This window comes from Lissotriton vulgaris, chromosome 10, assembly GCF_964263255.1.
Source record: "Lissotriton vulgaris chromosome 10, aLisVul1.2, whole genome shotgun sequence".
In the NCBI taxonomy this organism is placed as follows: domain Eukaryota; kingdom Metazoa; phylum Chordata; class Amphibia; order Caudata; family Salamandridae; genus Lissotriton; species Lissotriton vulgaris.
The window spans coordinates 267,190,358-267,209,996 of NC_141698.1; the positions used below are offsets into that span (position 1 = coordinate 267,190,358).

At 48.4% G+C, this 19,639-nt stretch overlaps 1 protein-coding gene across 1 annotated transcript in view; it reads left to right on the plus strand.

Annotated features, from left to right (window-relative positions):
- The window catches only part of LOC147685096 (uncharacterized), a 1,199,247-nt gene that overhangs the window by 164,882 nt on the left and 1,014,726 nt on the right, over positions 1 to 19,639 (plus strand). The window contains exon 7 of the mRNA XM_086940986.1: positions 6,796 to 6,915. Within this exon, the coding sequence (XP_086797112.1) occupies positions 6,796 to 6,915 (120 nt within the window). The remainder of the gene's footprint in view (positions 1 to 6,795; positions 6,916 to 19,639) is intronic.

A 19,639-nucleotide genomic window follows, 5' to 3' on the forward strand; every position in this document is an offset into this window, starting at 1 on the left:
AATTCCGGTTGGTCCGGCCTAGGCCGCTCCAGTTCCCTCAGTTTCTCTTCCGCACTGGCAAGCGCATTCAACACCGACAATCGTGCATTCGAAAACCTACCCAAGCATACTCCTCTCACCACCACTTTCATCGCTTCCCATTCAGTGGACCTACACGTAGCTGTACCCTCATTCTCACTAAAATACTGGTCAATGCCCCGTTGGACTGCTTCACCGAACACCGAGTCCTCCAGGGTGTCGGGCCGGAGCCGCCATGTTGGAATCGCGGAACGCGCCCGCTGCCATTGGACATGCACCAGCAGTGGATTGTGATCCGAGATGGTTCTGGCCAGATACTCCGTGTGGGAGACCAATGGGGCCAGGGATCCGCTGCACAGTACCGAGTCAATTCTAACATGTAGAGCATGGAGTGCTGAGAAAAAGGAGTAGTCCCTAACATCCCTGTGCTGTTCCCGCCACACATCCAACAGTCCCCATCTTTCTTGCCAATCCCTCCTATGCATGGCCAGCTTACGCACCGGGGAATCAACAAGGGGAGGGTGAGATCTGTCTAAGGCCACATCTGTGATCGAATTAAAGTCCCCCCCCAGTATCACAGGGCCCGCTAGAAAAGAAGTCAAGGATCCGGATAAACCATCGAAGAAGCGGGCCTGATCAACATTCGGAGTATATACACAGCTGAGAACCACATCCCGGTCATATAACCTCCCCTCTACCGCCACATATCTGCCCTCAGGATCCACTAATTGATTCAGCATCTGAAACGGTATCCCTGCTCTTACCCATATCAATACCCCTCTAGCAAATGCCGAGTAAGTGGTGCCAAAGACCTGACCCCGCCATCTCTTCTGTAGTGCGGTGCATTCCTGTTTCGTTAAATGAGTCTCCTGTAGCATGGCAACCTGAACCCCCCGCCTCACCAAATAAGCATGCACTTTGTGGCGTTTGACCATAGTTCGCAGTCCTCGGACATTCCACGTTAGGCATTTCAAATTAGGTAACATCCCCATACCAGCATAGAGCGATCCAGTTCAAGTGCAGCCAGTTAACACCCACACCATAGCAGTTGCCCCCCCTGAAACAAACTATAGAAAAAGAAACTCCCCAAACCCCACTCCCCAGGACGGAGCCCACAAACCCGGTGTCAGCCCCGATCCAAACCTTTAACCAAACACACATCCGACTAACCTGTGGTCGCCACCACAGAAGGCCTTAAGGGCCCTGGGGGGGTGAGTTATCGCCGACCCCGGCAAGCGGAGCCCGCGCCCCGCGCCTTCCATCCCGCAATGCCGATGCGGCACCCTACCTGGCGACCCAACTAGTTCCAACAGGATGCCACCCTACGAAAAACAGTGTCCAAGTCCCATTGACGAGTCAGCCATGAAAAATCTCATCAGACGTCTGGGGGGTGACCACCGGCCCCTTCATGCTCTCCGCTTCCGAAAGTTCCTCTCCGGTTCTGCCACCGTCGTCGCCAGAGTCCGTCGCCGCCAGTTCGCTCTCCGGCTGCGATCTCGTGATGGCCGCCGTCGCTGCAAGCGCCTCTCTTTTGTCCGCCGCCATTTGGGCCTCCCGTTTCTCTCGCTGAAGCCTAGTGCGGGAGCGAATCCTTTGAGACTTCCGGACCTGAGGTGGTTTAGGTTTATCTCGCCGACTTTTGTTATTCTTGTCCGTGCCAGCTCGATATGATTCCAACCACATCCATGCATCATCCGGAGTTTGAAAAAAGTGCGTAGCCCCATCCAGGATTATCCGCAGCTTGGCCGGGAAGAGCAAGGAGTACTGGATGCCCTCCTCCCTCACCTCCTTTTTCACTGCCAGAAAGGACGCCCTATTCTTCTGGACCGCCTGAGTGTAGTCCGGGAAGATCGTGACTCTGCTGTTTTCCACCTCATATGGGCCCGAGGCCCGCGCTTTCTGGATTAGGAGGTCCCGGTCCTTATAATGAAGGAGCTTCACCACCATCGGTCTGGGGGGGCGGCCAAGCGCTGGTGGGCGAGCCGGCACCCTGTGTGCTCGCTCCAATGTAAAGAAGGAAGTGAGTCCCTCCGGTGCCACCACAGTCCGGAACCATTCCTCCATATAGGCCACCGCATCCTCCCCTTCAATTCGTTCCGGCAGGCCTACGACCCGCACGTTGTTCCGTCTGTTGCGGCTTTCGGCATCCTCCGCCCGTCGTTCCAGCATGTCCAGCCGGGTCAGGATGTCCGTTATCTTATGTTCCGCGGTCACCACCGCCGGTTTCAGGTCCAATAAGAGCTGCTCATGGTCCTTTACCTTATCCGCCAACTTGGCATGATCCGCCCTCAGGAGCCCCAGCCCCGTAGCGACCTGCGCAATGTCCTGCTGCAATGCCTCCTTGGTCGAGGTGATGGCATCCAATATAGCATCCAGGCGCCGATGCAGTCTCTGCTCTTGGTCCATCATCGGCGGGGAGGCCTCGCCAACCTGGGACAGTGCGGCCGCGTCCTCCCAGCCCTGCTCCGTGATGGTCGCTCCCCCCTCAGCCGCCATCTTAGGTGTCTCCATCGCCTCTACATGGGCATAGGGCCTCGCCAAGTCCCGACAACCTCCGCCCCGGGGGACGTGCGCATCAGCAATGATCACGACAGAGTGCCTTCGCAGAGTCCGCAACTCTAAGGATCAGAAGGTCCTGCGCCGTTCTCCCCACTGTCGCCAGCTCCGGGGGGAGGGAGAGGGGGAGAAGAAGTAGAGAAGAGTGCTCGCCCCCAGTACCCCTATCCAATGTTGGTCACCAAACTCTCCGCCTCTCAGGACCGCATCCACAGTTCCTATTACTCCGATCTCGCCAAGGCGGGCCACCCCGCCAGCCGATGCCAATTCCGCTCAGTTTCGGTTTCAGAGGCCATCGACCCGTGCCGTCGCCATTTTCTTCACACGCTGGGCAACACCTCGGCCGTCGTCTTACTAGGTCTCCTCGGGGCCAGCAAACCCCAAAGTGCTCTCCGCCGCTCTCCAGTGGCTCCCCAACTCTTCATAAGCCAATTACACCGACCAGGGGTCGCTCCGGGTGCAGTTTTCAGGAGAAATAGCGGGACCCTGCGCGGAGCTGCAAGCTCACGCCGCCATCCCGATCGGCGTCCAAGCCACGCCTCCCCTAAAGTGTCACTCTTAGTTGTTGAATGTCACTCATAATTACAAAGAAATTATGAAAATGTCACACATAAGAAATCTGAAACCTTGGCAGCTATGGATTTAGCTGATATACAAAGTGCCATGGTCAAGGACCGTTTAGCATAGTGATGAACATCCATCAGTGATTGAAAGTGGGGATGCTAGTTCTCTGTTGATAATTAGAATGCCAGTGTGTGAAACTAGCAGTGATTAGGGGCAAACCCTACGTTTTCTTACTTGCTCCATCAACAGTGGCTAAGCAGCAGGATCTGCTTGCCTCTCCGATCAGTAATGGCACTTTGAGCCGAGGGAGAAGTGTACACATTAAGACGCAGAAAACTGCATAGCTTTTTAAGGGGGGGGGGGAACCAAGACAAATCTACTTTACCTGATTTTCTACCCAGTGATCCCTGGTTCAGGATATCAGTATGCTGCTCCTTCTCACTCTCTTTTTGGACAGCTTTGAAGTCCATTTGAATAGGACATCACAGCAGGTGGAACTAACAGCAGATCACCGTTGTCTTAAAGCCAGCTGGTTTGTGAAATGTCTCTGGCATTCATGAGGATCACTCTCTTCGATGTTAGCTGGGATTGGAGATTTCTGGGTAAAGCTCGAGGGGCTGGGGGAGTTGGGGGTGAGAGCGAGAGAGCAAAATAGAGTGTATGTTTGTGTAGATAAGCCTACAGATTAGGCTATCCTGTTTTAGGTTTAAGACTATGTTAAATGTTAAAACTCCACAGAAAAGGACATAGCTTTCATCGGTGTTAACACATACACACTTGCAAACCACAAACTAGAATGCCATTCAAAGAAAAGAAAATGAGAGAAAATTAGTCATTTTAGTTGTTACTGAAGGGGCCAACACAAAGTAACTTTGTTATACAAGGTAGGAGTAAGAAAGACTGTCCTAAGATTATTTTGCTTGAGATTTGTTGTTTAAGGATGTCACTAAACATAATTTCTTCCTTTTTTTCTCCAGTGTATTGTGCTTGGATTAAAGGTGCAGTGTTTAGAAACCTTGATCTTTTGGCAGTGTTTAATTCTTTTGTCGATTTGTGAAATGGATTGCTTATAACAATATTAGGCAATATGTACTATTACTTCTCTAGTATTGGGGTGTCTTTCATAGATTCACATGCCAGAATCATTCCCCGGAGTCGGAGTCGGAGTCCCACGGTACATAAAAAAGCATTGATATGCACATAATAACCAAAAACCTTGGTAATAACCAACCAGGAATAAAGTAGCCCTAAGCTACAAGAGCAAAAACTTCCACACTCATGACCATCCTAGTCATTTTGTATAGACCAAACTGCAGCCAATCAGGCGACAGCACCCACCAGAATGTTCTCCCCAGAGGCTCAGGCTCTCAGATTTTCTCGCACAGGAGTGAGGCCAACATAATCGCCTGAGGAGCCTCTGAGGGGAGGTTGTGAATCTATGAAAGACACCAATACTGGAAAACCACATATTACAGGTAAGTAACTATTGTTCTTCTGCAGTATTGGGGTGTCTTTCATAGATTCACATGCCTGAATCAGAGCAGATAGCAGTACAAATCATAATGCTCGTTAGACGCTCTTTGTATTACAGTATATATATGCAAACATGCATTTCAATGCAGTATGAGCAGAATCTTAAACGAATATAAATACAATAATGGTGACAAATGCATACTTGACAAAAGAAAATAACATGTAAGAATAAGCGTCTAAAAAGAGCATAGTGGAGGAGGGAGTACAGAGGCTCACCTTATTTGAAAAGATTGCAGAGAACTGCTCGTCCCACTGAAGTATCTGTATCACTTGCAGCGTCCAAACAGTAATGTTTGGTGAACGTGTGCCTGCTGGATCAAGTTGCCGCTCTGCAGATCTGATGAAGAGGCACACCAGCAAAGAGAGTGGTGGAAGATGAGACCGCTCTTGTAGAATGTGCTCTTGGCATAGAGCGTAGAGACCTTCCCGCCTGTTGATGACACAGACTAATTGTTGAAGACATCCAACGGGCTATAGTCTGTTTGGATGCAGCATAACCTTGAAGTAGCCTTCCATATGCTACGAATAGCTGATCTGTTTTCTGCATTGTTGCAGTTCTTTGAAGATAGAATTTGAGACATCTCCTGATGTCGAGGGAATGCAAAGCTCTTTCTGCCGCTGTTTGCGGATTTGGAAAAAACGTTTTTAGAATTACTGGTTCATTAAGATGAAAGTCTTAGGGAACCTTAGGCATGAAGCTTGGGTTGGTACGAAGCACCACTGAATTTAAGTGAATTGTAAGAAAGGAGACTTGATCGTCAACGCCTGAATGTCGCTTACCCTTCTTGCTGACGTCAGCACTAAAAGCAGAGAAACCTTCCATGAAAGGAACTTGAGGTCCACTTTATGAATAGATTCAAAGGGGTGACGCATGAGCTGAGCGAGCACCACATTTAAATACCAGGATGGAGGTGGACGTCGAATAGGAGGAAACATTCGGAATAGTCCTTTGAAAAATTGCTGAATTATTCTAGCAGAATAAAGAGACTTAGAGCCATCCTGACCGAATCTCGAAATGGCTGCCAAAAATACTTTCAGCGTGGAATGAGATAACCCCGATCTAGCCAAACCCGATCTAGCCAAATAAAGAAAGAACGTCAAGATCAGTTCTGACTTGGCATGAATTGGATGTAAGTTGGCAGAGTGACACCAGGCACAGAATCTCTTCCATTTGAGCTGGTATGTCTTATACTGGAGAACCACAGATTACAGATAAGTAACTATTGTTCATTTACCCAAAGAATGGGTATAACACCTTTTCTAATAAGTTACTATTGATAAAATGTCAACTGCTGAATTCCCCAAGCTTCAAACATTCAATAAATGGTGTAGTGATAGGTACCTGTGAAAAGAGTGCTGTCATCATGTACATAGGATAGTGGTGAAAACGTGACACACCTTTCCACATACCAACTAAATTCTTAGCTTCAATGTGAGTGCTGCCTTTGGTTAATCCTGTTTTTCCCCAATCTACACTTTACTGTTTGAGCCCATAGTACAATGTTAACAGCAAAATTCCAAGACCAAGAATACTATGTGATGTTTGTTAAAAGGTCAGGACACTTATCATAAAAAAGCCAAACGGTGTCACTAAGGGATGTTGTCCTTGTTAGGCCTTTTGCTTGGATGCCATGTGAAGTTGGTTATATTTTCATAGGTTCTATTACCCTTATGTTCCAATCAGGGTTGGGGCTGCAGGCGTGTGGGAAGTAAGGGAGCAGTAGTCAAGAAGTAAGAGTTCTCCTAAGATGGAATCAGAGGACCTACTCATGTCACTCAGTGAGTAGTGTGACCAGGAAGTAAAGAGAACCACATGGGAGAAATAAAAGAGGGGAATTGTTGAAGCTCAATTTTTAAGCTTCTGGCACTTAGTGTGTGGATCATATGATTGCCCCTTCTGGGTTGGCTAGTGTAGAAGCTGCAATGGTGGCTTTTGGGAGGGAGGAGCAGCAGGAAGCTTGAGCGAGCACTCCTTTCCTCTGGAAGGAAGCATAGCCATCCTCCTTAATCAGTGAGAAGTGGCAAAAGGCAGAGAGGGAGAAGGAACCTAAACCAAAGAAAGTTAAAAGATCACTTCCAAAATTTGGTAACATGTCTAATGCCTTCTGCTGTATTTTGTCACAGGACCTCATCGCTCGTCTTCTAAAGCATGTCAAACATCCCAAAGATGAATCCCAAGGAAGGCCGTGCTCTTCCGCCTGCACTGTGCACAAGTGTCCAAGCCCTAAGATGGAGATAAAACAGGTAAGATACCAGCATTGATTCGAAGCTAGGCAAAACCATCTGTCCTTCTGCAAGGAAATTAAAATGCCCCCTTCTAAACTTATAAGTAGGAAGGGCTAGTAGATTTAGCTATTGTGATAGATGTAGAATATTTTCAGATTTTGTAGGACTGAAAAACTTTCATTGTGCTATGCCAAACCCATAAATGAGTTGCTTGTTCTCCTAGACCTACCTCAGGCACCTAGTCTGGACCCAGTGCTCACCATGCCCAAATCAAAACTGCCAAGACCTGATACAAAACAGCTTGTGATCCTGGCACCCCTACCTCCCGGAATCAGCTTTTGTAACAGAAAGCCCTGCATGTGCCACTTGGAGTGATGTATGACTGTAGTTTGACATGGTGTTGCTAAATGTGGTCAGACCATTCTTTTAGTCAATGGTAACTGAGATATTTTGACATTGCTGAATACATCCTACTGTTGACTGTTCCTGTGATCTGCAGCAAACTGATGGCTTTTGTACAGGGGCCTGAGAAGACTGTTGCCAACTGGGTTACAACTTTCTGATGAATACGATTCAGTAGTGTGTGTGATTTAGGGAGCAGTGAAAATCTAAGCATCTGGTGAGGCAGCCTAAAACCTCTAAGATAACCTGCCCTCTTATACTTTATCCATGTTTCCTGTGAGTATAATAACCAGAACCAGGAAAAACAATGTTTGAGGCATGTGAGCTGTAGATCACATGCTTTGCATACTCCTGCCATTCTGTGTTTGGTCCGGATGTTTGCAAGTTGTTTTTCTTTGAAGAAATCTTTCCAGTCACATAGTAAGGAGAGGAGTTGGCCTAAGCGCTAGGGCGGTCCACCTCGAATCTGGGGAACTGGGTTCGAGTCTCGGCAATGACGCTGAGCATCCTGTGATTCTGGGCAAATCACTTAATCTCCCCATGCCTAATAAAAAATGAATGTGTTGTAGTAACTAAGTCCAGTCAAGTTGAGGTATTCCAAGAAGTATTTATTGAGATGTTAAGTAATCAGGAATAAGTCCAGAACAAGACCCACCAGGAGCAGCCAGTAGGCAGCTCAGCCCCATCATAACTGTGTCTCTCTTTCAACCTCCACCCAACATTCTATGATGAATCACAGTGCAGAGGCATTCCAAAGGCATTCCACTAGAAAGCATGAAGTGGATAAAGGCATGCATAGAAATTGTAGGGTCTTTTTCTCTGCCGAGTGACCCAAGGAGGCTTTGACAGATACTAGCCTGTGTGAGGATACAATATATTCACTTACCTGTTCCTCACCATGTCTAAAATTACGCTGTCTTAGCTCACCACCACCAACTCGGTCTTATGATAAAATCACTAGCCATGTCACGAACATGACCACACCCTAGTCCGACATAGGACGAGCACACACCTTACTAGTCGGCAATGTTTTGAGTTACCAGCTCACCATGCTAATTGACTCTACCTGTACGTCTGTCTTTGTCCTTTATGTTATATGTAGTAAAAGCCAGAGGGAATCCCCCTCTACATATAGACGCACTTTAGGGAGTGCGACACATTCTGAACAACGAACACTATAATTTAGTATCAGTTAATTGCACTTTTTCACTTAATGGTCCTGAGGAAAGCCAGTTTTTAAGGCCTGGCTGAAACATGTAGACCGCACTGGACGTAGGGAATCATAAATTCACCAACACGTCCGACAGCCTTTTTATCCGCTAACAGGGGCCCAGTTAATAAAATTTATCTATCTTACCCTCGGGTACTGGCACCCACTGTATAGCTTTTAAATCTCACTTTCTCACTCACTACACATCACACACAGCAAGTATACCAGCTCCGCAGTAACACTGGCATTGAAGCACACCCGGGGCACGCTAGGTGTCACTGTGGTGGGCCCGATGATGAAGCATGCCACCAACTAGGTTGGTGGGTGAGGGCTTTTTAAACAAACCCAATGGTTTCCCAGATAAAGCGTACATAACAGAGTCTCGCACCTCTAGCTAGTTCTTATTGATATATCATATATAAATCGGGGATCCGGACTAGCTTATCCAGTCCTCACTCTCTTCTTTGATCAGGCATATGCATAGAAATATGCCATAAGTAGAATATAGCAGAAGAGAAAATTTACCTATGCCTCTGTACACATAGTTGCAACATTTAATGTAATTAAAGAGTAAACCACACTGTTAGTCAACTCAGACAATTGATTTATGTCAGTTATTTATCGAAACTCATAAATAATTCATACTTTGTGGCAAGAGAAAAATACATAGTCAACTTGACATTGAACACACAAAAAGAGATTTTTGCAAGGGATAAAACGAAACAAACAACATATGAACCAAAATTGTGTGGATTATCGTGAACAAATCATCAACAAGTGCATATACATTGTACACAGTGAATAAATTGTGTCAAAACAGCGAACAACAGTTTTTCAAAAGTTATATTAGATTCAGAAAAAGCTGCGGGGGTACGTCTTATTCAATGCTTGCCCCATTGCCTGTAACACTATTGATTATGAATACTATATTGTGTACAGGACAAAAAATTATAGAACCCAACATGAATTGGGACAAGCCCAGAAATTTGGGCAAAACAATGATGATAAATGCCAACGCGTTTCGAATGCCAATGTATGGTTCATCGGATTCTCATCAGGGCGTGGATTGAATCCATTGAAACTGTTGGGGGAAGAGGAACAAGGGATTTAATTAAAAACTAGGATTTTGACTTAAGGTAGCTTATCCCATGTGAATGCTTCATCTGCTGCAACATACCTTATGCGACCAAAGTGCTTTGGTCGATTGGGTCTTTTTTTGTAAAAACCTGTCAACCTGTCAATTCACGCATCACACAACACCGATCCCGAATAAAGAAAAAGGTGTGCACAGCACCCATGGTAGAACATTTCATGAGCCATGACCATGGGGAACTTGATTTCAAATGGACGGTCCTTGCATGGGCGGATCCTAAACAGTATGTACAGGACATTGAGGCGGCATTATTACGTAAGGAGGCCTACCTTATTATGAAATTTAACACTGTCAACAATGGACTTAACGTCCTTAGTGAAGTCACTAGAATATAATTCATGCCTGTAGGACTACATGTCCCACAATCCTTAGCGAGAGGGCCCCCGGCGCCGATTGGTTCCCGGCATCATGTGACCAAACTTTCTAACTTAGTCCACTTTACTCGCAGCGGCGAGCTGTTGTGTCCTCCCAGAACCCAAATACAAGAAACGGTTTCCCAACAACCCAGGTAAGACCCTTTTTGGGCCATTAGCGCACACACACGCGCTGTTTTGAGCATGACCGCGGCACTAACCCGCTCGGTTTTCTGTCTTTCTCCCAGGATTTATTTTCTAACAAGAGACGATTCCGTCCTAGCAGACGGGTGACCCGATGCTTTGAGGGTCCAAGTCCACGGTAAGACGCCAACCGGCGCACATTTATTTTTCGCTGTAACTGGGAGACTCAAACATAGGGCATTTATCAGCTCCCCGCTCTTTTCCGTTTCTTTACAGAACCCGGCGAAGAGCTTTTTTGCCTACGGACACAAGTAAGAGAATCCTTTTTATCAAACTCAATTGGTCACGAGACATACTTTTCTCCCTCGCTAAATACACAATCCCTTTGTGTTTGCAGATCACATTCAAAGGGACATTATTAAATTGTTAACTGCGCCTTCTCAGCCTCAACCTCGGAGCGGCTGCTCCTAACACAGAGGTAATAATTGCTCGCAATGCATGCACACATCAGTGCCTGCCTGTACTTCATTGTACAATTACTGATTATGCCAATGTCACTACATTACAGGTTGACTTCCACGGCTTAGGATAACTGTCTTTACAAAAAAAGACCCAATCGACCAAAGCACTTTGGTCGCATAAGGTATGTTGCAGCAGATGAAGCATTCACATGGGATAAGCTTCCTTAAGTCAAAATCCTAGTTTTTAATTAAATCCCTTGTTCCTCTTCCCCCAACAGTTTCAATGGATTCAATCCACGCCCTGATGAGAATCCGATGAACCATACATTGGCATTCGAAACGCGTTGGCATTTATCATCATTGTTTTGCCCAAATTTCTGGGCTTGTCCCAATTCATGTTGGGTTCTATAATTTTTTGTCCTGTACACAATATAGTATTCATAATCAATAGTGTTACAGGCAATGGGGCAAGCATTGAATAAGACGTACCCCCGCAGCTTTTTCTGAATCTAATATAACTTTTGAAAAACTGTTGTTCGCTGTTTTGACACAATTTATTCACTGTGTACAATGTATATGCACTTGTTGATGATTTGTTCACGATAATCCACACAATTTTGGTTCATATGTTGTTTGTTTCGTTTTATCCCTTGCAAAAATCTCTTTTTGTGTGTTCAATGTCAAGTTGACTATGTATTTTTCTCTTGCCACAAAGTATGAATTATTTATGAGTTTCGATAAATAACTGACATAAATCAATTGTCTGAGTTGACTAACAGTGTGGTTTACTCTTTAATTACATTAAATGTTGCAACTATGTGTACAGAGGCATAGGTAAATTTTCTCTTCTGCTATTAATGGGCCCTACCTACCCTCTTCCCTATTGGGCCAAACCCCTCCTTGTTCTTCATAAGTAGAATATAACATGTGTCCTCATGTAATGCAACTGGTGCTATGTAAAGCGCTCTGATACCCGATTCGGGTCAAGTTCACGCTATATAAAAATACTCCGTAAAGGTGACTGCTCCTTTCGGTGATACTGTACATGGGCATCGACTCCATTGTTAGATTGTTTTTTCCGCCATCGGGTTCGGACGTGTATTGCTGCACTCCGGTTCAAACCTGTTCTTTTGGTTCCCCTCGGTGCACAATCCACTCTACCCACGTCGGTATTGTTTCAAACTCGTATCCCACTCCTCTGTGTATCGTGTTGGACAAGGAAAATCTCTATTTCGATTGTAAAATCCGGGAAGGCCGTTGGCATAACCTCGTCGGTCCACCTCCCAGTCGATACAATGGACTCCATTCAAGTTCTGTCCTCGGTGCCACGGTGCCACGCAATGTATCCACGCACCGTTTCACATAAAGTGTGCAACTTGTGCTTATCTCTGGAGCACAACGAACAGGACTGCGACACATGCAGATAGTTTAGTCCGAGAATAAATGCGCTGTGATCATTTGGGTGGACGTTGTGAAATGCAAAGCCAAAACATTGAATAACGGATCTGAGCAAGAAGGATTCAATGGACAAGGGGCAGAAGAAGAACAGGAAGAACTTGTATCCATTCTGCAATCGGACACCAAGATGGAAGACGACATACCGCAAGGTCAACGTCCCGTGAGTACCGAACACCCCTTGCCTCAAGATCCAACTCAGACCAAGCAAAATGCTTTGATTCTTTCCCCGCCTTGGGGCCAAGGTTGGCACTGAGATGTTTCTGACGCCCTGCCTTCCGGCTCCGAAACACACTGTTAAGCCTTCCGGGTCGGTCAAGCACCGAGCCGAAACCTTCAGGTTCGAAGCCGAAAATTGCTTTGTAGCTGAAACCCCTAACACTGAAATCAAAGACGGCTTCGCAACCGAAATCTTCTGTGCCGAAAAGTCATTCCACCCCGGTACCAAAGCCCTCTGTGCCGAAACCGAAAAATGTTCCTCCAAAGCAGCAGGATCCTATTTTCGACGTTCCAACACCTAAATTGGACCCAAAACAAAAGGAACTTTATATTAATCCTTATACAGGACATGTTTTTACTAAACCGCCTCGGAAGCGCAAACTTGAGTCAGAGGAAACACATTATCACATTACTTTGAAGAAGAAGAACATCAGTACTAACCCCCTCCTCCTACTTATTACACCAACTAACTCTCCACCACCACAACCTGATGATGATGATAGAGATGGTGGGGATACTATTTTACTGGTAGATCCTGGGAAAGACTACAATACTGATTCACCCACAGACAATGACTCAGACCTTTACCCTGCAAAGCCTTCCCCTCCTGACGACAATGTAGGATATCTAGAATTACTTGCCAGAGCTGCAGAATATCATGGGGTACAATTACACAAGGAATCTGTTGGAAAGTGGGTTATTGGTAGGGGCAAATGTAGGTCTGCCACTAACACATGATAGGACTCAGCATAGGTCTTAGAAAAGTATTCCTTTGCTCAACCCTTGGTAACGTGGCTGCGAGCAGACAGGCTTAACTTCAAAGACAGGTATGTAAAGCATTTAAAAACACCATTTCAGTAAATAATTTAGACACCACACAAAATAAAAATCCAACAACAATTTATAAAAATAGGTAATATTGTTATCTTTTAAATGACACCAAAACGAAAATAATCCACTGTAGGGAACCAGAGATTTTTAAAGATTAGTCACTTTCTAGTGCTTAGAAACCAACAGTGCCCCTTTAAGTCATTTCGTTTTCTCTGTCAGGGACACACCTTTGTAAATTGTTCTGAAGAATTCTCACCACTGTAGTGGGCCCCCTTCTTCAGCAAGCGGGGTCCAGTTAGAACACCTTCCTGGCGTTCTGCTTGCAGGTACCAAAGTATCCAACACACAATCCAAGGTTCTGGAATCTCCAAGAGGGTCCTTGAAAGTGTGAAACTTCAATTCTGCAATCCACTTGAACAAAACCCTTACAAATCCACTGGTACTCCAGGCTTTGAATTCTTTGTGGGGCTGTTCAGGTGAGCTCTGTTAACCTGTATCTTGCAGGGAGTTTCCACTCTTGAGTCTTTTGGCAGCAAGGTAATCCACAGGGCTGTAGTTTCAGAGGGTGCAGAGGTGTAGTTGCAGAGGTATAGGTCATACCTTATAGTTCCTTGCACACAGCAAAATCTTCCGCAGGGCACTTCTTGCTTCATTCAGGTTCAAGCAGCAGATCTGGCGGGCTCTGCCCCTCTAAGATACTTATTCAAAATTCTCTGGGTCAAGCACCATGTCTCTGCTGACCAATGAGAGCAGGGCAACTCCTCCTAGTTATGACCACTTCCGGTGGAGTGTGGCATTAGAACCTCTCTCCCGGTAGTCCCCACTCAGGAGCTCTGCAATTCGTTAAACTCCTTTTTCTTCGATAAAATCTGCACCATAAAACAAAGCATTCCCACTACTCAGTCCCCCCTGCTTGCGGCTGACACCTTTTATAACACTGCAACCCTGGAACTCTTTCCCCCCATTGACAGTGCCATTTTATCCAAACTCCTCGCCAAGGTTAAATCAGGTTCCCCTGATGACATCTGCCCCCCTCACATTCTGAAAGAAGTGGGAACCAGCATTCCCGCTGGTATACTTTCTATGCTGAATGGAACGCTCACTCAGGGTAAAGTCCCAGACAAATTTAAGAAGGCCCTTCTCATCCCCTTGTTAAAAAAGTAGGAGCCAACCCGCTAGACCCGCAAAATTATAGGCCCATATCCTTGCTGCCTTACTGTGCCAAACTCCTGGAGTCTCATGTCTGCAACAGCATCTCCAAATTTTTGGAAGAATCAGAGTATCTTGCACCTAACCAGGCTGGCTTCCGTCCATGCCATTCTACCGAGGCGGTTATTCTTTCGGTGCAGAATACTTTGAGGCGGAATGCGGACGAAGGGATCCATCAGGCTCTGGTGCTACTGGACCTCTCTGCTGCGTTCGACACGGTCGACTATACCATCTTGGTCGACCGTGTCGAGCAGGCAGGTCTCAGGGGCCCTGCGCCGAGCTGGATTCGCTCATTTATCACTGGCCGTACTCAATCTGTTAGATTGGGACCCTTCACTGCCCCTACTATACCTACCACCTGCGGAGTTCCTCAGGGCTCTTCGTTATCACCTTTGCTTTTTAATTTGTATTTACGTCCCCTTCTGTACTCCCTTAGAAAAGCCAAAGTTACCATCTTCAACTATGCAGATGATTTGCAGCTCATTTTCCCTCTGAACACCAAGAACTCTGTGGTAGAATTCCAAAACACCATGTCCCACATTTTGAGCTGGATGAACTGCAATCATTTGAAACTTAACCCAGGCAAGACCGAACTGGTCTTGCCTGGACAGAGTGCACTCAGTTGGAACCCCAGCTTTTGGCCTTCTAGTATGGGAGCCCCTCCATCCAAGTCTTCCTCGGTTAAGAGCCTGGGAATCTTTATTAGCGAGGACCTCTCCCTAAAAAAACAAGTAGGAGCAGTTGTATCAGCTAGCTTTTTCCAATTGAAGAAAATCAAGAAAATTGCTTGCTTCTTCTCTCCGGCTGCCCTCACACAGATTGTCATCTTCCTGGTTTTGTCCAGATTAGATTTTTCCAACAGCCTTTAGTTTGGGCTTCAAACTGGAGAGCTAAAACGCCTTCAGCTGGTTCAGAATCAGGCAGCTAGACTTCTCCTGAATCTCTCTAAGAGGCAGTCTGTTAGACTTGGCCTGAAGCAGCTACGCTGGCTGCCTGTGGAGCAGCGTGTGGCTTTTAAAACTGGGTGCATAATATTCAAATCTCTGCATGACTCTGGCCCCCTATTCATTAGAGACATGTTTAAGAGATACATCCCTTCCCGTAATCTCCGGTCCATTCACAAATCCCTTCTGATCGTTCGATCCTACAAGAGGAAACGTCTCGGAGGCAGCTGTTTTGACCATCTTGCAGCTGGCTTCTGGAATTCTCTCCCCCTTCACCTGAAACTGAATGACAACATCCTCAGTTTTAGACACTCCCTGAAAACCTGGCTTTTCTCTCAGGCGCATTGCTGAGCTGCTCACTCTCTACTGTGACCTATGCGCTACGTTCCTCCCTATAGCGCAATGAAGCCCCCGGGCGTACGAGCGCTTAACAAATACATACTAACATTAACATTAACATTAATATTAGTTTGTCCCAGAGTGCATCATCCTTCCAAATCCATAATGGCTGATTTTCCAGCAAGGAGGTAAGAGCTGGCTAAACACACCCCCTGGGATATCTCATTTCCATGGACCATCCCAGTAACATCTGCAAATACCTTTCTTAAGCCAAGTCCTGACTCTGGGTCACGACTGTCATAGTGGACTAAAACCCAGGCCTCCCCTCTTGCCTTTAAAGAGCGTAGTTTACGACGCCACCTCCTGGCCTGGCATTCCTATAGAACAGATCACTGCCCTCCCAGCAGCCTGGCTAATCCACTTAACTCTGACCAATCAGGGCAGACCACTGAAAGGCTGAATTTGGACTTACAAACAAGAAAGTCTCACAACTTATTGTATGTACACTTTAGGAGAAATTCAACAATATAATATTGTTGGATTTAATACGACCATTCTGGGAAGTCTTTGAATGGTCCGGCTAGTCCTCTCCTATCAATATTTATTAATCAATCAGGGACCCCTTTGACTGCGAGTCTGACCTGGGTGCTGTCAGAATTCTTGAGGACGCCGAACTTTGCTGCCAATCAGCCTCCCCTTGTCCCTGGAGGGACCCGCTGCCTTGCCTTGCCGCTTTCACAGCAACTTGCAGCACCCGCTTCGCGGGTGCCGCTGCGCGGCATTGCGGCGAGGGGTAGAGGCTACCAGGGTGCCTGCTGATTCCAAGTGCGAGGAGCTTGCCGAGGGAGCGCGCCAGCAGGGACTCATAAGACCAGGAGTCCCTGCGCTGCACAGGTGTGCACGGCTGCGCCCCCAGCGAGACACGCCCCCTCGCCTGTCCAGTGCTTAAAGGCGGGAGCCTCCTTTTTACCAGCGGGACCCCTTTGACTGCGAGTCTGACCTGGGTGCTGTCAGAATTCCTGAGGACGCTGAACTTTGCTGCCAATCAGCCTCCCCTTGTCCCTGGAGGGACCCGCTGCCTTGCCTTGCCGCTTTCACAGCAACTTGCAGCACCCGCTTCGCGGGTGCCGCTGCTCGGCGTGCGGCGAGGGGTAGAGGCTGCCAGGGTGCCTGCTGATTCCAAGTGCGAGGAGCTTGCCGAGGGAGCGCACCAGCAGGGACTCATAAGACTAGGAGTCCCTGCGCTGCACAGGTGTGCACTGCCGCGCCCCCAGCGAGACACGCCCCCTCGCCTGTCCAGTGCTTAAAGGCGGGAGCCTCCTTTTTACCAGCGGGACCCCTTTGACTGCGAGTCTGACCTGGGTGCTGTCAGAATTCCTGAGGACTCCGAACTTTGCTGCCAATCAGCCTCCTCTTGTCCCTGGAGGGACCCGCTGCCTTGCCTTGCCGCTTTCACAGCAACTTGCAGCACCCGCTTCGCGGGTGCCGCTGCGCGGCGTGCGGCGAGGGGTAGAGGCTGCCAGGGTGCCTGCTGATTCCAAGTGCGAGGAGCTTGCCGAGGGAGCGCGCCAGCAGGGACTCATAAGACCAGGAGTCCCTGCGCTGCACAGGTGTGCACGGCTGCGCCCCCAGCGAGACACGCCCCCTCGCCTGTCCAGTGCTTAAAGGCGGGAGCCTCCTTTTTACCAGCGGGACCCCTTTGACTGCGAGTCTGACCTGGGTGCTGTCAGAATTCCTGAGGACGCCGAACTTTGCTGCCAATCAGCCTCCCCTTGTCCCTGGAGGGACCCGCTGCCTTGCCTTGCCGCTTTCACAGCAACTTGCAGCACCCGCTTCGCGGCGTGCGGCGAGGGGTAGAGGCTGCCAAGGTGCCTGATGATTCCAAGTGCGAGGAGCTTGCCGAGGGAGCGCGCCAGCAGGGACTCATAAGACCAGGAGTCCCTGCGCTGCACAGGTGTGCACGGCCGCGCCCCCAGCGAGACACGCCCCCTTGACTACAACGCCTTCTATTTAATCCCCGGTCTGTCGCTCAGCGGGACGCCGAGCGAAGCCCGAGCAAAGGGCGGGCAGTCTGTGGCAGTCAGGGGCTGTCAGAGGCTGGGCTGGGCCTTCCCTCTTTCATCCTCTGCTCCTGGTCCAAGGGCTTGGAGTCCACCTGCAGGTTCAGAGGCTAAATGTCTACCCGCTCCGGCAAAGCACTGAGGGGTGGGCGAGAAAGTGCCACGGGGAGCACAATGATCGGCACAATGGACAAATTCATCACAAGGGTAGCAGCGGTTATTGAAAAGGAGATTGTGATGACGGAACGTCGCCTCTCACAGGACTCCTTCCCTTCCAAACGCTCCTCCCTGGGAGCCGTTGCACATGCCCTGTCCCCTATCTCCTCCAACTCAATCTCCGCTTTGCCCGAGAATTCGTCCGTAGAGCCACAGATTGTAGCCTTAGAGGCAGGTATTGACAGGATAGAAAGCCTAATATCCAATCCCCTTCCCCCCAGCCCTAGCCCAGTTGCTGCAGATCACCGTCCCGTCTCACTCATAACTATCTCCTCTGGCCACAATTCCCAATTATCCACCCAGGTTCCCAAACCAGATCTTAACCCGCTGCCTCAGGCACGAGCCGGCCTGGTCCATAAGAAAAGAAAAAGGGTTATTAGCACACGGAAGGGGAGTTACTCCTCGCTCCACAAGCGACCAAGGAAACAGGCTCCTAAAGGTCCCATGCACTTAGATGTTGGAGGGCCAGATCCTTCTGGGAGTATTACTCCATTAGCATTAGCGACAGAATCTCCCTTGCCTCATCACTCGGTCCCGGCGTTATCTAGTTCGAGGCATGTGGGCTGCTGAATTCATATCTGTGCATAGATCGCCACCTAGTGTTGGGTCCGGATGATTGCACATTGTTGTCCTGGAAGAGTCTTCGAAGTATCACGAGATAGGTGGCTCCTCCCCTGGACTACAGTGCGCATGGGCATCGCCTCCATCCCCAGATTGTTTTTTTCCGCCATTGGGTTCGGATGTGTTTCGGTTCCCTCTGTCGGAACCGATAGTTGTTCAACTTCTACTCGAGACCAAAAGGTCTTTAGGCTGGGCGTCGGTATAGTTGCGTTCGGGTTTCTTTCTGACTCTCAGCCCCTATTTCTTGCTGCCCTTCCACGTGCTTTCGGCGCGGACGGGCCTACACTACACTCTTGCTATGGAGCGGACTCCGTTTAAGAAGTGCCCGGTGTGTAACTCTAAATACTCACACCTCGATGTGCACCCGGTGTGCAATACCTGCTTGTCACCGGATCACCGCGAAGACGCCTGCATGGCGTGCTCGAAGTTCCGGAGCAAGAAGACTTTGAAGATTCGTCGAGCCCATAGGCTCCAGGCTAAGTTATCAGCTGCGGCGCCCCCACCAGATGACATTTTTCAAGAATCTGTCGAGTTCGAAGACGACGTGCAAGGTTCGGACTCTAATCCCGCATCCGAAGGGGAGACCTACGACGCGGGTGAGGAGAACTTTGCCGAAGTCACCGACGAGGTAGGGGACGACGATCAGACTTTTACCACGATGGGAGATAGCTCGGAGGAGGAGCATCCCCAAACAGACTCAGGGGTTAGTCCCCTTCATACGGCCCAGGTCGAGGGATCGCCTTCGGGCCTTACCCAAGATCTGACTATGAGTCCTACGTCCCCGCCTTTGGGCCCGGTCACGGACATTTGTGAACAATCGCTTACTTCGAAGAAAACGAAAGTGAAGCCGACGCGAAACCGAAAGCAAAAGTTGGGATGGTCAAGAAGGTTCTGGAGGCGTCAACTTCCAAGAAAGTCAAAATGGCCGACTCTAAGAGCCACGCCAAAATGGCCGACCCGAAGCCCTCGGGGTCGGTGCCGAAGGCGAAATCGTCCGACGCGTCTGCGTCGGCTTCGAAAGGGGTCGCGGACCCGAAAAAGGCTTCGAGGAAGCGGCAGGGCGACGACGCTCATGGCCATGGGGCGTCGGCTCCGAAGAAGGTGGCTGCCGACGATCAGGCTCTC